This window comes from Ranitomeya imitator, chromosome 5 (assembly GCF_032444005.1).
Source record: "Ranitomeya imitator isolate aRanImi1 chromosome 5, aRanImi1.pri, whole genome shotgun sequence".
Classification (NCBI taxonomy): domain Eukaryota; kingdom Metazoa; phylum Chordata; class Amphibia; order Anura; family Dendrobatidae; genus Ranitomeya; species Ranitomeya imitator.
The window spans coordinates 78,530,939-78,551,187 of NC_091286.1; the positions used below are offsets into that span (position 1 = coordinate 78,530,939).

The following is a 20,249-nucleotide window of genomic DNA, read 5'->3' on the forward strand; positions in this document are numbered from 1 at the left end:
TCTTTGGCGCCATCGCTCTCACTCTTTAAGCCCCCCTTGTTCACATCTGGCAGCTGTCAATTTGCCTCCAACACTTTTCCCCATTATGTAGATAGGGGAAAAATAGTTTGGTGAATTGGAAAGCGCGGAGTTAAAATTTCACCTAACAACATAGCCTATGACGCTCTCAGGGTCCAGACGTGTGACTGTGCAAAATTTTGTGGCTGTAGCTGCGACGCCTCCAACACTTTTCATTTCACTTTTTCCCCATTATGTAGATAGGGGCAAAATTGTTTGGTGAATTGGAAAGCGCGGGGTTAAAATTTCACCTCACAACGTAGGCTATGACGCTCTCAGGGTCCAGACGTGTGACTGTGCAAAATTTTGTGGCTGTAGCTGCGACGGTGCAGATGCCAATCCCGGACATACACACATACACACATTCAGCTTTATATAGTAGATATATATATAAATTTTGTTTCTGTAGCTGCGACGCCTCCAACACTTTTCCTTTCACTTTTTTCCCCATTATGTAGATAGGGGCAAAATTGTTTGAATTGGAAAGCGCGGGGTTAAAAATTCACCTCACAACGTAGCCTATGACGCTCTCAGGGTCCAGACGTGTGAATGTGCAAAATTTTGTTGCTGTAGCTGCGACGCTTCCAACACTTTTCCTTTCACTTTTTTCCCCATTATGTAGATAGGGGCAAAATTGTTTGGTGAATTGGAACGCGCGGGGTTAAAATTTCGCTTCACAACATAGCCTATGACGCTCTCGGGGTCCAGACGTGTGACTGTGCAAAATTTTGTGGCTGTAGCTGCGACGGTGCAGATGCCAATCCCGGACATACACACATACACACATTCAGCTTTATATAGTAGATATATATATATATATATATACACCCGGTATGGTCACTGCTAACTGCATGATAATGCAAGAAGTACTTGCTGCCACCACCAGCAGTTTATACAGGCCACCTGATTTCTCTTAGAATATGGCTTTCAGGAGTATGGCTTACAGAATTAAAGGAACAGAACTATTATATTTTATATTTAACCAAGAACATTAGGTAGTGTTTATAAAAAGTATACAAAAGATCTTACAAAGGACAAACCATACAGCATATACAATTACATAAAATAAAATGCTAAACAAAAGAAACTTACTAAATGCTAGTCACAGAGATTAACGAAGGAAATCACTTTGATTGGAAACATCCAGTGAACACGGATCATGCATACATGGATATGTATCTGCAGGGCCGGTGTCAGTACCTGGGCAAGTGCCGGGGCCCTGGCGAGACAGGGGGGCCCACTCAAGGCCGGCATTAGGGGCAGGCAGCTGCCAGTGCCTAGGACCACCTGGAGGGGGAGCGGCCAGAGGCTGTCTAATTATACTCACCTACCTACTCCTGGCGGCTGACGCGGTCCCTGCAGGTCCCTGGCTCCCCAGCTTCTTCCTGTACTGAGTGGTCACATGGTACCGCTCATTACAGTAATGAATATGCGGCTCCACCTCCATTCATTCATATTCATTACTGTAATGAGCGGTAACGGTGACCGCTCACTACAGGAAGAAGCTGCCGTGCTGGGAAGCAGGGACTGCACAGCGCCAGGAGCAGGTAAGTATAATGGGGAGGGGAGCGCTGTGCGATAGTCACCTGCTCCTCGTTCCAGCCTCCGCTCCGCCTCAGTCTTCTGCAGGGACGCGGAGGTCAGAGGGCGCGGTGACGTGGTTAGTGTGCGCCCTCTGCCTGGTGTCAGTGCAGAAGACGCTGAAGAAGATGGAGCGGCGGCTGGAATGAGGACAGGTGATTATTGAAAGTGCCGGGGGCCTGAGCGACGGAGAGGTATGTGATTTTTTTTTTTATCGCAGCAACAGCAAATGGGGCAAGTGTCTGTATGGAGCATCTTATGGGGCCATAACGTTTGTGCAGCACTATATGGGGAAAGTGTCTATACGGGGCCATAACGTTTGTGCAGCACTATATGGGGCAAGTGTCTGTATGGGGCCATAATGTTTGTGCAGCAGTATATGGGGCAAGTGACTGTATGGAGCATCTTATGGGGCCATAATGTTTGTGCAGCACTATATGGGGCAAGTGTCTGTATGGAGCATCTTATGGGGCAATAACGTTTATGCAGCACTATATGGGGCAAGTGTCTATATACTACATGGCTGTTCTATATACTACGTGGGCTGTTATATACTACGTGGGCTGTGCTTTATAAGAGATGGCTGTTCTATAAACTACGCGGGCCATGTTATGTACTATGTGGCTGTGGTATATACTATATGGACTGTTATATGCTACGTGGGCTGTGCTATATACTACGTGGCTGTGTTATATGCTACGTGGCTGTGCTATATAGTACGTGGGCTGTGTTATATACTACATGGCTGTGTTTATATGCGATCATGAATCGTGGTAAGTGTTAAAGGGGGGGCCCACTGAGACTCTTTCGCCTGGGGCCCTCAAAAACCTGGAGCCGACCCTGCATCAGTGGCTGGATGAAAGATGCCAGAGTCTCTCTGGATCCCAGAAACTCACTCTGCTCTTATGCACACACACTGATTACAAGCAAACAGGTCACAGGTGAGGATGTTACCTTTAGTAGCCATTCAAACCCATTTGTGTCAACTTCTGTGCCTGTAATCAGGCCAAAATCTCCAGGGTATGTAAACGTTTGATCAGGGTCATTTGGATGTTTTGGGTTATCATTACGAGACGTTTGATCAGGGTCATTTGGATGTTTTGGGTTATCATTATGATTTAAAAAAGAGAAAACACAGTAGCTTGACAACAAATTCCTTCACACAACCACTAACCATGAGTGGAGAAAAAGTTTTGATACCATCATTCACATTCTCTGAAAAAAGGTCAAGAAAGCAAAAATTCTGCCGGGGTATGTAAACTTTTGAGCACAACTGTATCTCTTCATGTTCATATAAAAAGGTAGACTATAGGGAAATGGAAATAGTAGCCTTTTACTTGTACTTTAGGAACCACTGACTGTCACTTTAATGGAGAATGTGCACAACACAGGTCAGCACCATATATGCAACAAAAAATTATCCTAGGGTGAGAAGGGAATTATTATTAAGACAGGGTTCATTTCACACTTAGCAGTCATGTCATTTATTTGCTGCGACTTCAAATAAATCACGACACGACTCTAGCATGTGATTAAAGGAACACCGATTTGTAGGCCAATTAGCTTGAGGATGAGCCATCCTTCTCACACATTTGCATAAAAAAAAAAAGGAAGCTTATCTCATACTTGTCAACCTTTGTCTGGAAAATTGTAAAAAAAAGTGTATAAAGTCAGCCTTGTATTGTAACTAATTATGATTGAGTTCCAGTCTACAGCATTTGAATCTTGTGCTCACAGTCCAGCAAGACTTCAGATTGGACGTCCTGAACTAAATTCAGGGCAGACTTATTAACCACTTCAAGAATAGGTAACTCACCTCCGTTCCTGACCAGTTGCATTTTCAGATTTTTTTCATACATAGTTTAAGGAGTTATACTTTTTTTTTTTTGGTTCAGATATCAAGTAATTTTTGCATCGTAATACGTGAGGCTTCATTCTTACATCACTGTCAAATTCTCGCTCGCTTTATTTTTTTTGTTGATATAGGGTAAAATACACCGCTCAAAAAAATAAAATAAAGGGAACACCACATCCTAGATATCACTGAATGAAATATTTCAGTTGCAAATCTTTATTCATTACATAGTGGAATGTCTTGAGAAGAATAAAACATAAAAAATGACTTCAGTGGAAATGCCTCAAGACAAGGAAATGATGTCCAGTTGAGTGTGTGTTGCCTCCAACCTTCTTGCCACAGCTCGCATTGATGTGCCATCCTGGATGAGCTGCACTACTTGAGCCACTTGTGTGGGTTGTAGAGTACGTCTCATGCTACCACCAGTGTGAAAGTACAACCAACATTCAAAAGTGACCAAAATATCAGCCAGAAAGCATTGGTACTGAGATGTGGTCTGTGGTCCCCACCTGCAGAACCACTCCTTTATAGAGTGTCTTGATAATTGACAATAATTTTCATCTGTGGTCTATTCCATTTGCACAACAGCATGTGAAATTGATTGTCAAACAGTGTTGCTTCCTAAGTGGACAGTTTGATTTCACAGAAGTTTGATTTACTTTTAGTTATATTCTGTTGTTTAAATGTTCACATTTTTTTTGAGCAGTGTATGTTAGTGACAAAATAAGGGAAATTAAAGCACCAATCCAGCATTTTTTCTAGCAGTGCTAAAGTAGTGCTGCTAATTTAAGTTCTCGGTCTCTAATCTTATATATACCAGGGGCAGGTAAGGCTACTTTCACACTGGCGTTTTTTTTTAATACGTCGCAATGCGTCGTTTAGGGGAAAAAATGCATCCTGCAAAGTTGTTTGCAGGATGCATTTTTGCCCCATAGAATAACATTACCGACGCGTTGCGACATATTGTCACACGTCGCAACCGTCGCGCGACGGTTGCGCCGTGTTGTGGCGGACCGCCGGGAGCAAAAAACGTTAAATGTAACGTTTTTTGCTGCCGACAGACCGCTTTTTCCGACCGTGCATGCGGGGCCGGAACTCTGCCCCCACCTCCCCGCACCTCACAATGGGGCAGCGGATGCGCCGGAGAAATGCATCCGCTTCACCCGTTGTGCGGCGCATCAAACGCTAGCGTCGGAATCTCGGCCCGACGCACTGCGACGGGCTGAATCCGACGCTAGTGTGAAAGTAGCCTAATTTAGATTAGTAGCACCACTGCAGTGTTTTTTGTTGTTTAACTGTTTTTTTTTTTTTTTTTTTTTTTTAATATACCACACATGACTACCAAAATACATTAATAAATTGATTCCCTAGTCCGTAAAAAATGCTTTCATATATGGAACACATTTATTTACTTAGTTTATGGGGGTGAGTCTTGTAACAAAGGCTTCATTACTTTTTTTTCATTTTTAACTGTTATTTTGGAGGACAGAGAATGAACTTCAATCCAATATTGCAGCCAGCATGCAGCCAGCGGGTAAGGAAAGGGTGAATCAAACACACAAAAACCCCGCCTCCATGGCTGAAGATTGTTCCCTCCAAATTCAGGTGACAGTGTCCCTTTAACCAGCATCTCCCCTATGCACAGCGATCACATGATCACAGTATAGAGGAGGAATTGCCGTCAGCGCTGTCTAATACAACATACACAGAGCTTCTTTAGCGCTGTGTATACAGCAAAGGAGAAGGCACAGGCAGTAACAAACAGTTTGTGCCTTCTCTATAGGATATCGAGCTGTACTCCTATGTAGTGACATTTTAGTATGATCCTGCAGAGTAGGAGCGTTTGAAGTCTATAGGCGGTCCGGAAGTGGTTAAACAAATACACACACACCAGACCTCCAAGATAAAGAAACCCAAAACAGACTCTAATAAAACACAAGCAATACCCCTAAATAGATACATCCAGAGAGGCGTATCCTGACGAAAAAGTGAAACGTGCGTTGGGGCGGCGGGGACCCTACACACTGACTCTTCTCTCATGTAAGTGTTGCCTATCATTGCTTCATTACAGCTTGATGTTGTAGGGAATGTTATATCCCCACAGCTAACACTATATACTCAAGTGAATCTAAGCATATTGTACTGTGTAAGCATCTTAATCGCCGGATTACAGTACATGCTGAGGCTTTCCCTGCTTGGAATGCAGTTACCTTGGATATATATATATATATATATATATATATATATATATAGATATATATATATATATATATATATATATATATTGTCTTTTTAGTTGGCACTGTATGCTGTAGTTCTTTTGTGTTTTTTATATTTGATTCGGTCTTTGTGCCCTCAAAGCTTAAACATGGGTTTATTCGTATAGTTGTGACATTTATTATACAATATAAAGGTCAGTCATGTGGGGGCTTTTCGTCCATAATGAACCTGGCTACGTCCTTAGATAGTCCAGGGACAGGGTCTATATTCTTGCTCTCTTCTCGAGAATAGTTCTGTAATACTTTCTCCCCCTCTTGATTTAACACAATCTTGCCCAACTGAAAGCTCCGTAAAGCATAGAAATGCTGCTTCTTGCTCAAGTGTGACAATTTCTCTGAAAACCGATGAGACAAAGAATCATTTTTCACTCTCCAAGAGCTTTGTTGGTAAAATGCATCCAAGCTCGATCGAATCTGTACATCATCGAGGCCTTGTTTTCTCTCCAGATTGCGCAAGGAGTTCAAGGTAGCAGAACTTTGCTGTGTACCTATGAATGAGTCACTACTTTGCAGCATTAATTGAGATTTTTCATTTTCCAACTTCAGTTCTTCATTACCGTCACAAGAATGGTTTTTGGAACCTGCAGTAAGGAAAAAAAAAAGACTTATTACAGGGACTGGCAGAAATACTCAGACATTTATTATGTATTTATGCTATTAGATGTTTTGACTCAGATGCTGGTCTAAACTGTGAATTAATTGGGAGTGCACCGCTCCTCCGGCAAGTAGGAAACGGAGGCAGAGGAGCGGTGCACTCCTAAACAATGATCTTCAGACAAAATCTTACAGTACAGCTTGCAAGATGTCATTCGTAGGATTGGAAACATGTGCAATGTTTCTCACAAGGTTGGGTTGGCCCACCAGATTATCAGATGATTGTCCAGACAACACAAGTTTTGGCAAAGGAATCCCAAAAGACCCTGTAGTAGATTACTACACTTGGAAATTACTTTTAAGCCAATCATTTCAAAATTTGCAAAAAGCATATTGTACTTTACTGAAATGTCTTCCTGCATCGTGTCAACGATAACAATTGTAATTCTATTAAAAATGGACCAGCACATGTTCTGCATGGGTGGGACAAAATCTGGCCCTTAACCATTTCCACTGGTGAATGCAGGAAGCATAAACTTACAATGAATCACTGTACTGTACTGTACTCAGTCAACTCCTCTTTTCTTGAATTTGGTAAATGACTGCCAAGTTCTCACAATACAAATACAAAACAATATAACCTCATCATGGCATGGTAGTAAAACACTTTACTAGCTGCAGCTCCCATCACAACCACTGGGTGAACACAGATATAGTGACATGGAAAAGATTGGGCACTCCTGGTCTAAATTAATGTCATTGTGAACAGTTAAGCAAGCTGAAGATAAATTGATCTCCAAAAGAACTAAAATTAAAGATCATACAATTATTTTGTACTTAAAGCAAAAAAAAAAGTCATTTTTTTACATTGTAAGAATTACAAAAAGGAAATGGACGAAACCCCCCTCCTCCCCCACACACACACACACTTTTTTCCATTCTGCAGAGTTCAAATTAACTTTTTCTAAATAAAATATATAAATATAATGATGCACCTTAAAAAAAAATTGCAAGCCAAAACCTTTGTTTAACCCCTTAAGGACCATGGGTATTTCAGTTTTTGAGTTTCCATTTTTTGCTCCCCTTCTTCTTGGGAAGGCTTGTTTTTTGCAGGATGAGTTGTACTTTTGAACGGCACCATTGATTTTACCATATTGTGTACTGGAAAATGGGAAAAAAAATTCCAAGTGCGGTGAAATTGAGAAAAAAAAAAGTGGAATTCCACAATTGTTTTTTGGATTTTTTTTTACCATGTTCACTAAATGCTAAAACTGACCTCCCATTATGATTCTCCAGGTCATTACAAGTACACAAACACCAAATATGTCTAGGTGTTTTTTTAAGTGGTGAAAAAAAAATCCAAAGTTTGTTAAAAAAATAAAAAAAAGTCGCCAATTTCCAAGACCCATATCAGTCTCTATTTTTCGTGATCTCGGGTTGGGTGAGGGCTTATTTTTTGTGCACCGAGCTGACATTTTTAATTATACCATTTTGGTGTGGATCGCCTGTTATTGTATTTTAATGCAATGTTGCAGCGACCCCCAAAAAACACAACTCTGGTGTTTTGAGATAGATATATATATATATATATATATATATATATATATATACACATATATATATATATATATATATATACACATACATACAGTACAGCAGCATTATATGAGGCAAATAAAGTACAGACACACCTTCTCATTTAAAGATTTTTCTGTATTTTCATGACTATGGAAATTGTAAATTCACACTGAAGGCATCAAAACTATGAATTAACACATGTGGAATTATATACTTAACAAAAAATTGTGAAACAACTGAAATTATGTCTTATATCCTAGGTTCTTCAAAGTAGCCACCTTTTGCTTTGATGACTGCTTTGCACATTCTTGGCATTCTCTTGATGAGTTTCAAGAGGTAGTCTCCGGGAATGGTCTTCCAACAATCTTGAAGGAGTTCCCAGAGATGCTTAGCACTTGTTGGCCCTTTTGCCTTCACTCTGCGGTCCAGCTCACCCCAAACCATCTCGATTGGGTTCAGGTCTGGTGACTGTGGAGGCCAGGTCATCTGGCGTAGCACCCCATCACTCTCCTTCTTGGTCAAATAGCCCTTATACAGCCTGGAGGTGTGTTTGGGGTCATTGTCCTGTTGAAAAATAAATGATGGTCCAACTAAACGCATACCGGATGGAATTGCATGCCGCTGCAAGATGCTGTGGTAGCCATGCTGGTTCAGTATGCCTTCAATTTTGAGTAAATCCACAACAGTGTCACCAGCAAAGCACCCCCACACCATCACACCACCTCCATGCTTCACGGTGAGAACCAGGCATGTAGAGTCCATCTGTTCACATTTTCTGCGCCGCACAAAGACATGGTGGTTGGAACCAAAGATCTCAAATTTGGACTCATCAGACCAAAGCACAGATTCCCACTGGTCTAATGTCCATTCCTTGTGTTCTTTAGCCCAAACAAGTCTCTTCTGCTTGTTGACAGTTCTTAGCAGTGGTTTCCTAGCAGCTATTTTACCATGAAGGCCTGCTGCACAAAGTCTCCTCCTAACAGCTGTTGTAGAGATGTGTCTGCTGCTAGAACTCTGTGTGGCATTGACCTGGTCTCTAATCTGAGCTGCTGTTAACCTGCGATTTCTGAGGCTGGTGACTAGGATAAACTTATCCACAGAAGCAGAGGTGACTCTTGGTCTTCCTTTCCTGGGGCAGTCCTCATGTGAGCCAGTTTCTTTGTGGTTTTTGCCACTGCACTTGGGGACACTTTCAAAGTTTTCCCAATTTTTCGGACTGACTGACCTTCATTTTTTAAAGTAATGATGGCCACTCGTTTTTCTTTACTTAGTTGCTTTTTTCTTGCCATAATACAAATTCTAACAGTCTATTCAGTAGGACTATCAGCTGTGTATCCACCAGACGTCTGCACAACACAACTAATGGTCCCAATCCCATTTATAAGGCAAAAAATACCACTTATTAAACCTGACAGGGCACACCTGTGAAGTGAAAACCATTTCCGGTGACTACCTCTTGAAGCTCATCAAGAGAATGCCAGGAGTGTGCAAAGCAGTCAAAGCAAAAGGTGGCTACTTTGAAGAACCTACAATATAAGACAATTTCAGTTGTTTCACACTTTTTTGTTAAGTATATAATTCCACATGTGTTAATTCATAGTTTTGATGCCTTCAGTGTGAATTTACAATTTCCATAGTCATGAAAATACAGAAAAATCTTTAAAAGGCGAAGGTGTGTCCAAACCTTTGGTCTGTACTGTGTGTATGTATATATATATATATATATATATATATATATATATATATATATATATATATATATATAATTTTTTAATTTTACTTGCTTCTGTAGGCTCCATGAGACTAGAAGCTGCGATCATCCGAGCAGCCCTACTCTAGCATTTCTGCTACAATCACAGGGGTCTCCTGCAGATCCCGGGTTGTCGTGTCAACCCATCAGCGACCTGCGGTCATGTGACACAGGCTCGATAGGTGGGGTCAATGACGCACTTCCTACGCATACATATTAAATGCCGCTGTCAGAGTTTGGCTGCAGCATTTACCATGTTAACAGCCGCAGGTGGATTGCAATTCCACCTGTGGCTGTTAGGGGCACATGACAGCTGATCAGATCAGCCGTCTTGTGCCGGAAAAGGTGTGGGCTCATCGCCAAAGCCCGCACCAAACAGGGGGAAGCACGCAATGTTGGATATATTAGTCATTGGACATTAAGGGGTTGAAGTATTGTCCATATTTGAGGCCAAAATAACCTGTCACGTTTGACAATACTAGTGTAGTCATTTAAAGATTTTTTTTTTTCTAGGATTAGGTTGTAACTCAAAGTTAATGACCAATAAATTATATAAATAACAATTAGAATAAATAATGTTGTACATTTTATAGAGGTTGGGGACTGAAAAGTTATATGCAGTTTACAGTTGATGGAAAACTGGTTAGCAATTTTGATGTGGTAGGGCAACACTGGGGGCTTTTATTTATAGAACATTATCCCATAATAAGTGGATAATAATGACATTGATACAGGACCCCGCATTACACTACAAGCTTTCATTTATTTGTGCAGCCAGAATCATGACATACATGTAATCATCTGCTTCATTACTGCCAGAAAGTGCTTGTTTATCACTGCATTCAGTCGAAAAACCATGGAGCCTTTGGTTTCTCCAAATTAGAGAAAGCAGAATAAGGATAAAACACACATTACGGAGGATCTGACAGAGGCACAAACTGTAACTGCCAATTAAAGTGTTTTGGGTAAGTCCACAACAAATATTCCTTTCAGCTTCTCAAACTTTAAATAAGAGGACAGTAAAAAAAACCAAACCTAAACCTTCATGTCTGAATTTTTCAAGATCAAAAGCCCATGCCAGTGCTAGACGTATTGTTTTTTTCTTTTGCTATCCAGTCTGGTACAGCCGTATTATTATTTAGAGAAGCAAAAAAATGTACAGAAATAAATATAAGTAGAATCATTAGGATCAAAATGTAACATTGAAGTGATGAAAAATGCGAGTGGCTTCTGAATAGAAATCAAAAAGACGGGATCTGGGAAAATGGAAACAAAAGAAATCACTAAGAAATTATGTTTTACAGCACATTGGGACATTACAAGGAGAATTGGCCTCAAGCTACCTACGGAAAACGAGCAGAGCTGGAGCTTCCAGACACGAGCAGAGGCTTCTCTAAAGGTACCGTCACACTAGACGATATCGCTAGCGATCCGTGACGTTGCAGCGTCCTGGCTAGCGATATCGTCCAGTGTGACAGGCAGCAGCGATCAGGCCCCTGCTGTGCTGTCGCTGGTCGGGGAAGAAAGTCCAGAACTTTATTTCGTCGCTGGATCTCCCTGCAGACATCGCTGAATCGGTGTGTGTGACACCGATTCAGCGATGTCTTCACTGGTAACCAGGGTAAACATCGGGTAACTAAGCGCAGGGCCGCGCTTAGTAACCCGATGTTTACCCTGGTTACCATCCTAAAAGTAAAAAAAACAAACACTACATACTTACCTACCGCTGTCTGTCCTCCAGCGCTGTGCTCTGCACTCCTCCTGTACTGGCTGTGAGCGTCGGTCAGCCGGAAAGCAGAGCGGTGACGTCACCGCTCTGCTTTCCGGCCGCTGTGCTCACAGCCAGTAGAGAGAAGCACAGCGCTGGAGGACAGACGGCTGTAGGTAAGTATGTAGTGTTTGTTTTTTTTTTACTTTTAGGATGGTAACCAGGGTAAACATCGGGTTACTAAGCGCGGCCCTGCGCTTAGTTACCCGATGTTTACCCTGGTTACCGGCATCGTTGGTCGCTGGAGAGCAGTCTGTGTGACAGCTCTCCAGCGACCAAACAGTGACGCTGCAGCGATCCAGATCGTTGTCGGTATCGCTGCAGCGTCGCTAAGTGTGACGGTACCTTAAGTCACATCTGCATGTTTTTCTCAATATCTGACATGAAAATCAGAATAAACCTTTCCCATTTTAGGTCAAGTAGGATTATCATAATTATTACTATCTCCCAAATGCCAGAATAATGAGAGAATGTTGTAAGGCTTTTTTTAAGGTGTCATATACAGCTGACACAGCGGGAATCACAGCTATACTCTTATTCCTCAACGCCGTTAAAAAGCAGCGCTGAAGAATAAGGCCCCTTAATAAAAGCATAATCTCCAGTTGTTAATGGTTTAAATCTATGGCTGCTCATAGCAGATGATCACATACAGTTGCACCAAATTTATTAAGAGGGATGTATCTCTTATTAAGTTTGGTGCATATTATGATTGAGGCTGGCACACAGAACACCAGCTGATGCTTGGGTACAATTTTAAGATACCTGAAGGTGCCTCATTCATCTGTACAAACAATTATATGCAAGTACAAACAAGACGGGAATGTCCAGCCCTCATACCGCTCAGGGAGACAAGGAGACAAGTTTTGTGTCCCAGAGATGAACGTGCTTTGGTGCGACATTTGCATATCAACCCAAGGACAAAAGCAAAAGATCTTGTGAAGATGATGAAGGAAGCTGGTAAGATTGTTTCATTGTGGATATTGACACAAGTACTGTATCAACATGGGCTGAAAGGCCACTTTGCCAGGATTATGCCATTACTCCAAAACATAGAAAAGCCAATATTTGCAAATGCACACAGGAACTAAAGGTACCGTCACACAGTGGCAATTTGATCGCTACGACGGCACGATCCGTGATGCTCCAGCATCGTAACAATATCGCTCCAGCGTCGTAGACTGCTGTCACACTTTGCAATGTACGACGCTGGAGCGATAATTTCATGACGTATGTGCGATGTAGAAGCCGTTGGTTACTATGCGCACATCGTATACAATATCGTGCACACCTTTGTTACACCATGCGATCATGCCGCCACAGCGGGACACTAGACGACGAAAGAAAGTTTCAAACGATCTGCTACGATGTACGATTCTCAGCGGGGTCCCTGATCGCAGTAGCATGTCAGACACAGCGAGATCATAAGTATATCGCTGGAACGTCACGAATCGTGCCGTCGTAGCGATCAAAATGCCACTGTGTGACGGTACCCTTAGACATGTGTGCAAACGCTGCGGCGTTACAAAGGAAAACCTACTTTAAAAGTGGCCTAGGACCGACTTGTATGGGAGATTAGTAGGATAGGTGGGTCCCCGACCGCTGCTCTGAATTGACTGATCTTGGGCTATACAAGAATGTAAGCAGATACCAATCAATCCAGGGCAGAGGGCGGGGAGAAAAAGCGGGAGGTCTGTCTATCCGACTACTCTATAACACGGCTCGGTCCCCGGTGGCTTTTAAAATGTTTTTTTACGAACTGTCACAGCATTTCAGAGTTAAACATACCTGCCTGAGTTCATACAGCTGGTGCCTGTTACATGCTGCCCCGGGATCGTGCAACATGCATCAGCCATCAGGCTTCCTGACAGCTGACACAGAAGGAACACATTTTAGGTCCGAACCTACAATGTGTTTTGAGGATCTCACTGCCTCTTTTTCAAGTAAACATTCCATTTACATGAGAAGGCCATCTTCTGCTTTGCTATGTCGCTTACCCCAAGTGCAGCACATTGCAGTAACTTAGGTATCCATGGTTACAACCACTGAAATGGTGACACAACAGTTAGTGGTTGCAACCATGGATACTTAAGCTACTGCAATGCCCTGCACATTGGGTAAGAGACATGGCCAATCAGAACTATACTGTAATTCTAATTGGAGGTATTTACTAATAATATTATTATTACACCTACTACATACTGGGATAGGATCTTGGAGATCGGAATACACCTTTAATGTATGGGACTGTTTTCTAGCTTTGTTCCAATGGGTGGTCATTTTTCACCTAGTTTTGGTTAAAGGTATCTAGGTACCCTGTAGCATTATACTTCTCCCCAGCGAGGTTTCGCATCCAGTGCAAAGTGATTTAGAGCCCAGAAGTGATCACCCCTAAAAAGAGGTACAGTAGGGTTGTGTTCACGGCAGCACAATGCTATAAGTTGAGCCTTTGTGATCCACTCACCACCGGTCCAATGAGACACCTTCCTTCTCCTTATTGCCTATTTTAATGCCAATTTTTTAGTATAGCTTAAATCACAATATCCTGATAGACCGACCTAGTAACCAAATTGCAATTGTAGAAGGAATGTACTATAAAAATAGAGTAGATGGTGGGGAAGCTTTGCATGTTTCTGGTTGTCATTTTATTAAAATTCTGAAATAAGCCCTCACTGACCAGCATTGTAAAAAGGGAACTCAGAAAATTAAAACAAGCAAAAAAAAAAAAAAAAAATCAAATTTTTTCTAGCATAGTAATATTGTAATAAGAAAAAAGTTCTCTTACTTCACTATGTTGGAGCAATTTTCCCTAGTTAATAACATCTAACTGTTTTTACCATAGGGTAAAGTCCTTAAAAAAAAAAAAAGTCGGTCTACTGTGAAATCCCTATGTTACAGGTACGTAATAATTTACAATTGGCTTTGTTTTTGCCACCAGTGTTCACAGATTATTTGGTCAGGAAACACAGTCCTAATTAGACCTTTGATCCTTGTAGGAAATGCATTGAATTACAGGGAGAATGCATATCCATCTTGTTCAATGAGAAGATGCGAGCATCATACATAAATAAGGGCGCGCTCAGGTTTCTAACAAATGATTGCTATTTAATTAGAAACATTAACGTCTCAGACACCATCCTGAATGGTGCAAATGTCACATTTAATTAAGGCGCTTGTATTTGTTTTGCAGCTGGTGACCTATGCAAATATATTTCAGCACAATGGAAAAAAAAAAAAGAAAAAGCTTAGCAGATCAAATCCATTCATTCTACACGTCGCACTTTCACGCTGCGTTTTTTTTAACAGAACGCTTACAAGTGACAGGTTCTATAAAAATCTGATAACCTCTCCCCTGTGATTAATTTTTCGAGAATAAAGTAATGTTATGTGAAGGGAAGACGTCATTTATCTCCTAGCATGAACCTGCTGGAAACATTCCTCCGACTGACCCACCACTAATGAATAACCCCACCACAATCCCACACATTGGGCATTTCTAAGTCAACGCATCTCGCTACTGCAAGATTTAAGAAAAAAATCGAGTTATAGATGCGTAACCCCTTAGTGCTGCTGCCATTTTTCATCTTAATCGCCTTAATTTTTTTTTATGTCAATGTAACAGTATAAAAAGGTTTGTTTTTGGTGAGAAAAGATGATTTAAATGGTACCATTTACGTTACTATATGAAGTATTCGAAAATCCAAAATAAACATCATTGTGGGGCAGGATGGAAAAACAACAGATTCTAGCATAGTTTTTTGGGTCTCGTTGTCACAGCTTTAACTGCGCAGTAAAAATAACATGTCAACTATAGTGTGAAAGTCAGTATAAATTCAGCCAGCCAATTTTTTTTTAATTTTTGTTACTCTGACTTAAAAAAAACAAAAAACAATTTGTGTTATCATATTCTGATCAATGAAGCTTATTTATAACCAGGGTCTTGTTTTACTCTTTACGGAATTGTTTTAATCATGGCACTTGTACAAATGTAACAAAATTATGAATTTTGGCCACGAAGTTACCAATTCATGTTTAACTATTTGGGAGACCTGTATAAGCCCCATCCTGTAGGGCTGACAATGCTCACAAAAACTTCTTACTTACTTACGACTTACTAAATGACCGATTTCATGGAAAAAAAAAACACCCCCTCGGAAAACAGGTTACCTAGGGGGTATGCCAAAGTATCTATTATTATCATTGACTTATTGTATCTCCTTTTGTAAATAACCAGTCTAGGAATTTTAATTTTTTTTACACTGTGCCTAAAAACTAACAGAGGCAACTACCTGCCTATTATAGTCAACGCCGGCTCAGAACAGTCACTGACCTCTCCTGTCCACTACTTAGTAGTGATGAGTGAATATACTCGTTACTCGAGATTTCACGAGCTCGGGGGTCCTCCGAATATTTTTTAGTGCTCGGAGATTTAGTTTTCCTCACCGCAGCTGAATGTTTTACATCTGTTAGCCAGCATAAGTACATGTGGGGATTTCCTAGCAACCAGGCAACCCCCACATGTTCTTATGTTGGCTAATAGCTGTAAATCATTCAGCTGCGGTGAGGAAAACGAAATCTCCGAACACTAAAAAATACTCGGAGGACACCCAAGCTCATCACTACTACTTAGCTGCTGGATGTCAATAACGGAGCTCTTCCTTTTCCAGGCTGCTCTGTTAACGGGGCGTGACTGCTGGTGTCATGCTGATTGACAGTCGCTTTTCTTCGGTTAGGCAGCAAGGAGCCAGCTGTCAATCAGCATGATGTCGGCAGTCATGAAGCTGCTACTTTGTCAACGTGATATCAGCAAAAACCACTGAACCGCTGGCAGGAGCAGACAGATTGGAGCAGGACATAAAAGGCAGGTAGTGAGCAACTCCCTACATGTTAGTGCTTGCTCGCATTGTAAATTAAAAATACAAATTTCTGGATAACCCCTTTAAATAGAATGTGTCATCATTCATTTACTTACTTGGGAGACGGCTCTGGTGGCTCTATGGGACCTAAAGGCACTACTTCATACAAAGGTTGCTAAACTCCCACGCTTAGTTAGGTAATGGTCACTACTAAGAGACACAATATAATTGGGTGAGAATAAGTCCTGAAGGAATTTAAGCTTTTTCTCCTTTCAATATGCATGCACCTATGGTCTCACCAGAGCTCCCATGGAGCAAAGATGCTGGATGGCAAGATAAAGTCATCATGATATCAGAAGCTCTCATGAAAGCTAGTTAGAATAGATCCCTTTCTCCTACAGAGATAAAATATAAATTCTTGCTCCCGAACAGTAATTTCTTCTATAGCTTTTGAGTACTCTCCTTTCCTAATTCCAGGGCACAAGACTGGAGGCACAGACACTAGAGGGGACGTTGGCTGAAACCCATAGTTTCATTTCTACATTATAAAAATGGCCTGAAGAATTACCTTCTCAAAGTGAATCCAAGGGTACTGTGCAAATCCTTTCCAAGATGAACTGGAGAGCAGGGTTTTCCAGAACATATATTAGAAGGACGGAACAAGGTCAGGAAATGCAAAATAATTGAAAGTTGAGGGGGGGAGGGGCTTATTTTGAATTAGTGCAAATAACCCTCTATGGCTTTATCATACTTTCATTATCTAATTTGAACAACAGGATCTTAGAGTGTCCGAAATGTAAGAGCCCTCTTACTAATTTATGGCTTGGTGTTTGGGAGTGTCCATGCTCTCAAAGCTGTGGCAGAGAATCCAGGGTTATATCCAGCTACTGGTGGCAGCTTGTCCTTCTGACTCTTCTTTTAATACATTTCGGACTGCACACACCTGATGAGATCGAGGAGCGAGAGGAACAGGAGTGGGATCCCAAAATATAATCGAGAGAATCCACCGCACTCTCAATTCATGCAAGTAAAAGTTTATTCAGGGTTGTGCAGAAAACTAATTTCATAGTGCTCCATGGTTGCAACCATCGTGACATTTGGATTTAATAAAATCTTTCTCAAACTGTTACTTGGTGGAGGGCAGTGCGGTCCTGCATTAATCATACGGAGTCCACATCCACACGATACACTAAGTAAGGCCATATAAGATGCATGGATTGAGTGTGCAGTGGATTCACTCTACAGTCCCTCTGACTTCACAGGCAAGTCTGTTCCACCAGCTCAGACAACCTGGAGATGATGCGGAAGGCAATAATTCATTTCCTCAGATGAGTCACATAATATTAGTGGTGGCTCTAAGATGTTTATTTCATTAGTGGCCAGAACAAGAGACTCCTGGAATAGCAGCCATCATTGTTCAGCTACAACTGTTATTTGGTATAGACTGCCTGGAAAGAAAGAGCTACAGGCAAATTGGAAGACGTTTATTATTCCAGAGAAAAAGGACTAGTTCAGCCATTCAGGTACAGAGTGGTACAGTGTAGAGGATTTGATGAGCACTTTGGAAATTGTGAGAGCATAAAAACTAAAAGCAAAATGATATCGGCCTGTGCACCATAATGTTGTTATAAACTAGGAAACACTGGGACAATAGTTTTTTTTTAATTGTATACTGCAACTTTCTGAGTGTGGTCTTTTGAGACAGTTTTCGATCTATTCCAAACTGTACTTTCTGAACCTAAAAACCTTTAAAGGGGTTGTCCACTGCTCAGACAACCTCTGCTCAATCACTATATCCCCGCTTATAAAATAATAGTAGCTATACTCACCTCCGGTGTGTGCGCCATGCCAGAAATGTCAGCACTTGATCTCCCAGGCTCGGAGAAAGTGAGAGAGCAGCCGCAGCTCTCTCTTCCTTGGGATGTCTGATTTGTCAATAAGGAGGAGAAAGTGAACCAGCCATAAAATGCCACGCGAGACCCTGGAGTGAGGGGCCCGCCAACGCTGGTATGGCACCCACACCGGAGGTAAACATAACTATTGGTTTATAAATGGGAAAATAGTGATTGAGAAGGAGTTATCTAAGTAGTGGTCAACCGATTTAATATTCGGAAAATAAGAGTCTGATGGGTAGGGAAAATGGATTTTTGTCTGATACGATGTTGTAAAGGTTTATAATGCTATTAACTTGCAGATTAACCCCGTATCTCTGTAGGCCAATAGCATTTGTGAATACGATAGGCTCCCTTTAAACATATACACAAATACGGTTTGATTTTATTTAAAATGTTATAACAAGAACTGATAAATCCTTCTGTTTACTTGATCTTTTCAACATTCTTGTCTTCAATTGTGATTGACTAGCTTTTATCAAAATGATTAATGGGTCAATTATAGCAATCAATCAGCTTCTGGTGCTGCAGGTACTGCTGCTGCATCTGCTGCATAAGCAGCTTGTCTCTTGTAGCGCCATCTGTTGCTGCTGGTGCTGCAGTGGCTGTGCTGGTAGCAGAGGTTTCAGCAGGTCCTCCATCTTGCCCGACGTCATACGCTGACTTGTGGCTGTCCCACATGTTCACTGGAAACGCTGCCCACACTTCTAACGCCACCTGTGGTAGATCGGCTCACCCGGCTGCACACGGGAGGTAGTCACTTGTACACTGTGGCTTTAAAAACTTCCTTCAGTTTATTGCAGGCAGCATAAACCAAGGTGTAGTAAAAAAAAAAAATACAGCCCTGAGGGCAAAAAAGGAAAAGAAAACAAAATGGTGGCAGAACACAGTCCTTCTGTGAGCGGGGTTCCTCCCGCTCACGGCTGGCAGAACACACATTCTTCAGGTTTACAAGTCCCAGCCACACATTCCTGGAGTGCTCCCTCTCCAGGCACACACTGAACACTGAAAGATCTGGACTTCAGCCATTTACACCAAGACCGTGTGACTCCTCCATCATCTGACTGATCACATGATCTTGACATCACACAGGTCCTTTCAGGACTCTATGTGGATATAGGGTGGACCCCTTCCCACCCACTCTATGGAGATCCCTCAGCTACCTGGTAAACAGCAAGATGCAGTGATAAGGGATGGTCCTCAATATTCCAAAAGACGGCGGAAACAAATCATTGAGACAAATGGAAATCATGCCAGTGGTGGTCCGCAACAAGCTCTGATGACAGGATGTTGTCTAAGCAAGACAGTAGAATGTACACTCCTAGGCAATGTGCTACTGTGCACATTGTTTCACTATTCTACTGCCTTAGTTATAGTGATCTGTCCAAATACACTTCTAGGGAAATGCCTTTGAGCAGAATTATAAGAATAGCTATATACAGTGGCTTGCGAACGTATGCCATCCCCAAAACCCTCACTTGGCATTTTTTGTGTTATGCCATCTCACCCTTAAACCACAAGAGTGTTGCTTTAGCAGTACACTTTGGGTCATTGTCTTCTTGAAAGGTGAACCTCTGCCCCAATCTCAAATCACTGACAGACTGAAGGGTTTTGCTGGAATATCTCCGTATTTTGCACCATCTTTCTTCCCCTCGACCCTGTCCCTGCTGACGAAAAACTTCCCTACAACAAGATGCTCCCACCCACCTTGTTTCACTGTGGGGATTGTGTTCTTCGAGCGATGAGTTATGTTGGTTTGGCTCCAGACATAGCGTTTTTGCCTTGGTGTCCAAAAAGTTCAACCTTGTTCCCATCTGACCACAGCACCTTCCTCCATACATTTGGTGAATCTCCCTTGTCTTTTGGCAGATTCAAAACAAGCCTTACAATTTTTGTGTAGAAGTAAAGGTTTTTTCTCGGTCTCCCATGACAGCACTACGGAGAGAGGGGATCCGCCCTTCAGGGACAGGAAACCTACAGATAAAAGGGCGGTACCTCTCCCTCGCATCAGTTGGTTTCCTGTCCCTGAACAGGGAACCTCT

At 41.8% G+C, this 20,249-nt stretch overlaps 1 protein-coding gene across 4 annotated transcripts in view; it reads right to left on the reverse strand.

Moving 5' to 3' along the window:
• Positions 1-5,851: 5,851 nt before the first annotated feature.
• SHLD1 (shieldin complex subunit 1) overlaps positions 5,852-20,249 on the reverse strand; it is a 149,626-nt gene continuing 135,228 nt past the window's right edge. For all 4 annotated transcript variants that reach the window (XM_069768834.1, XM_069768837.1, XM_069768836.1 and 1 more), the window contains exon 3: positions 5,852-6,353. In XM_069768834.1, the coding sequence (XP_069624935.1) occupies positions 5,908-6,353 (446 nt within the window). In that variant the 3' untranslated portion in view covers positions 5,852-5,907. The remainder of the gene's footprint in view (positions 6,354-20,249) is intronic.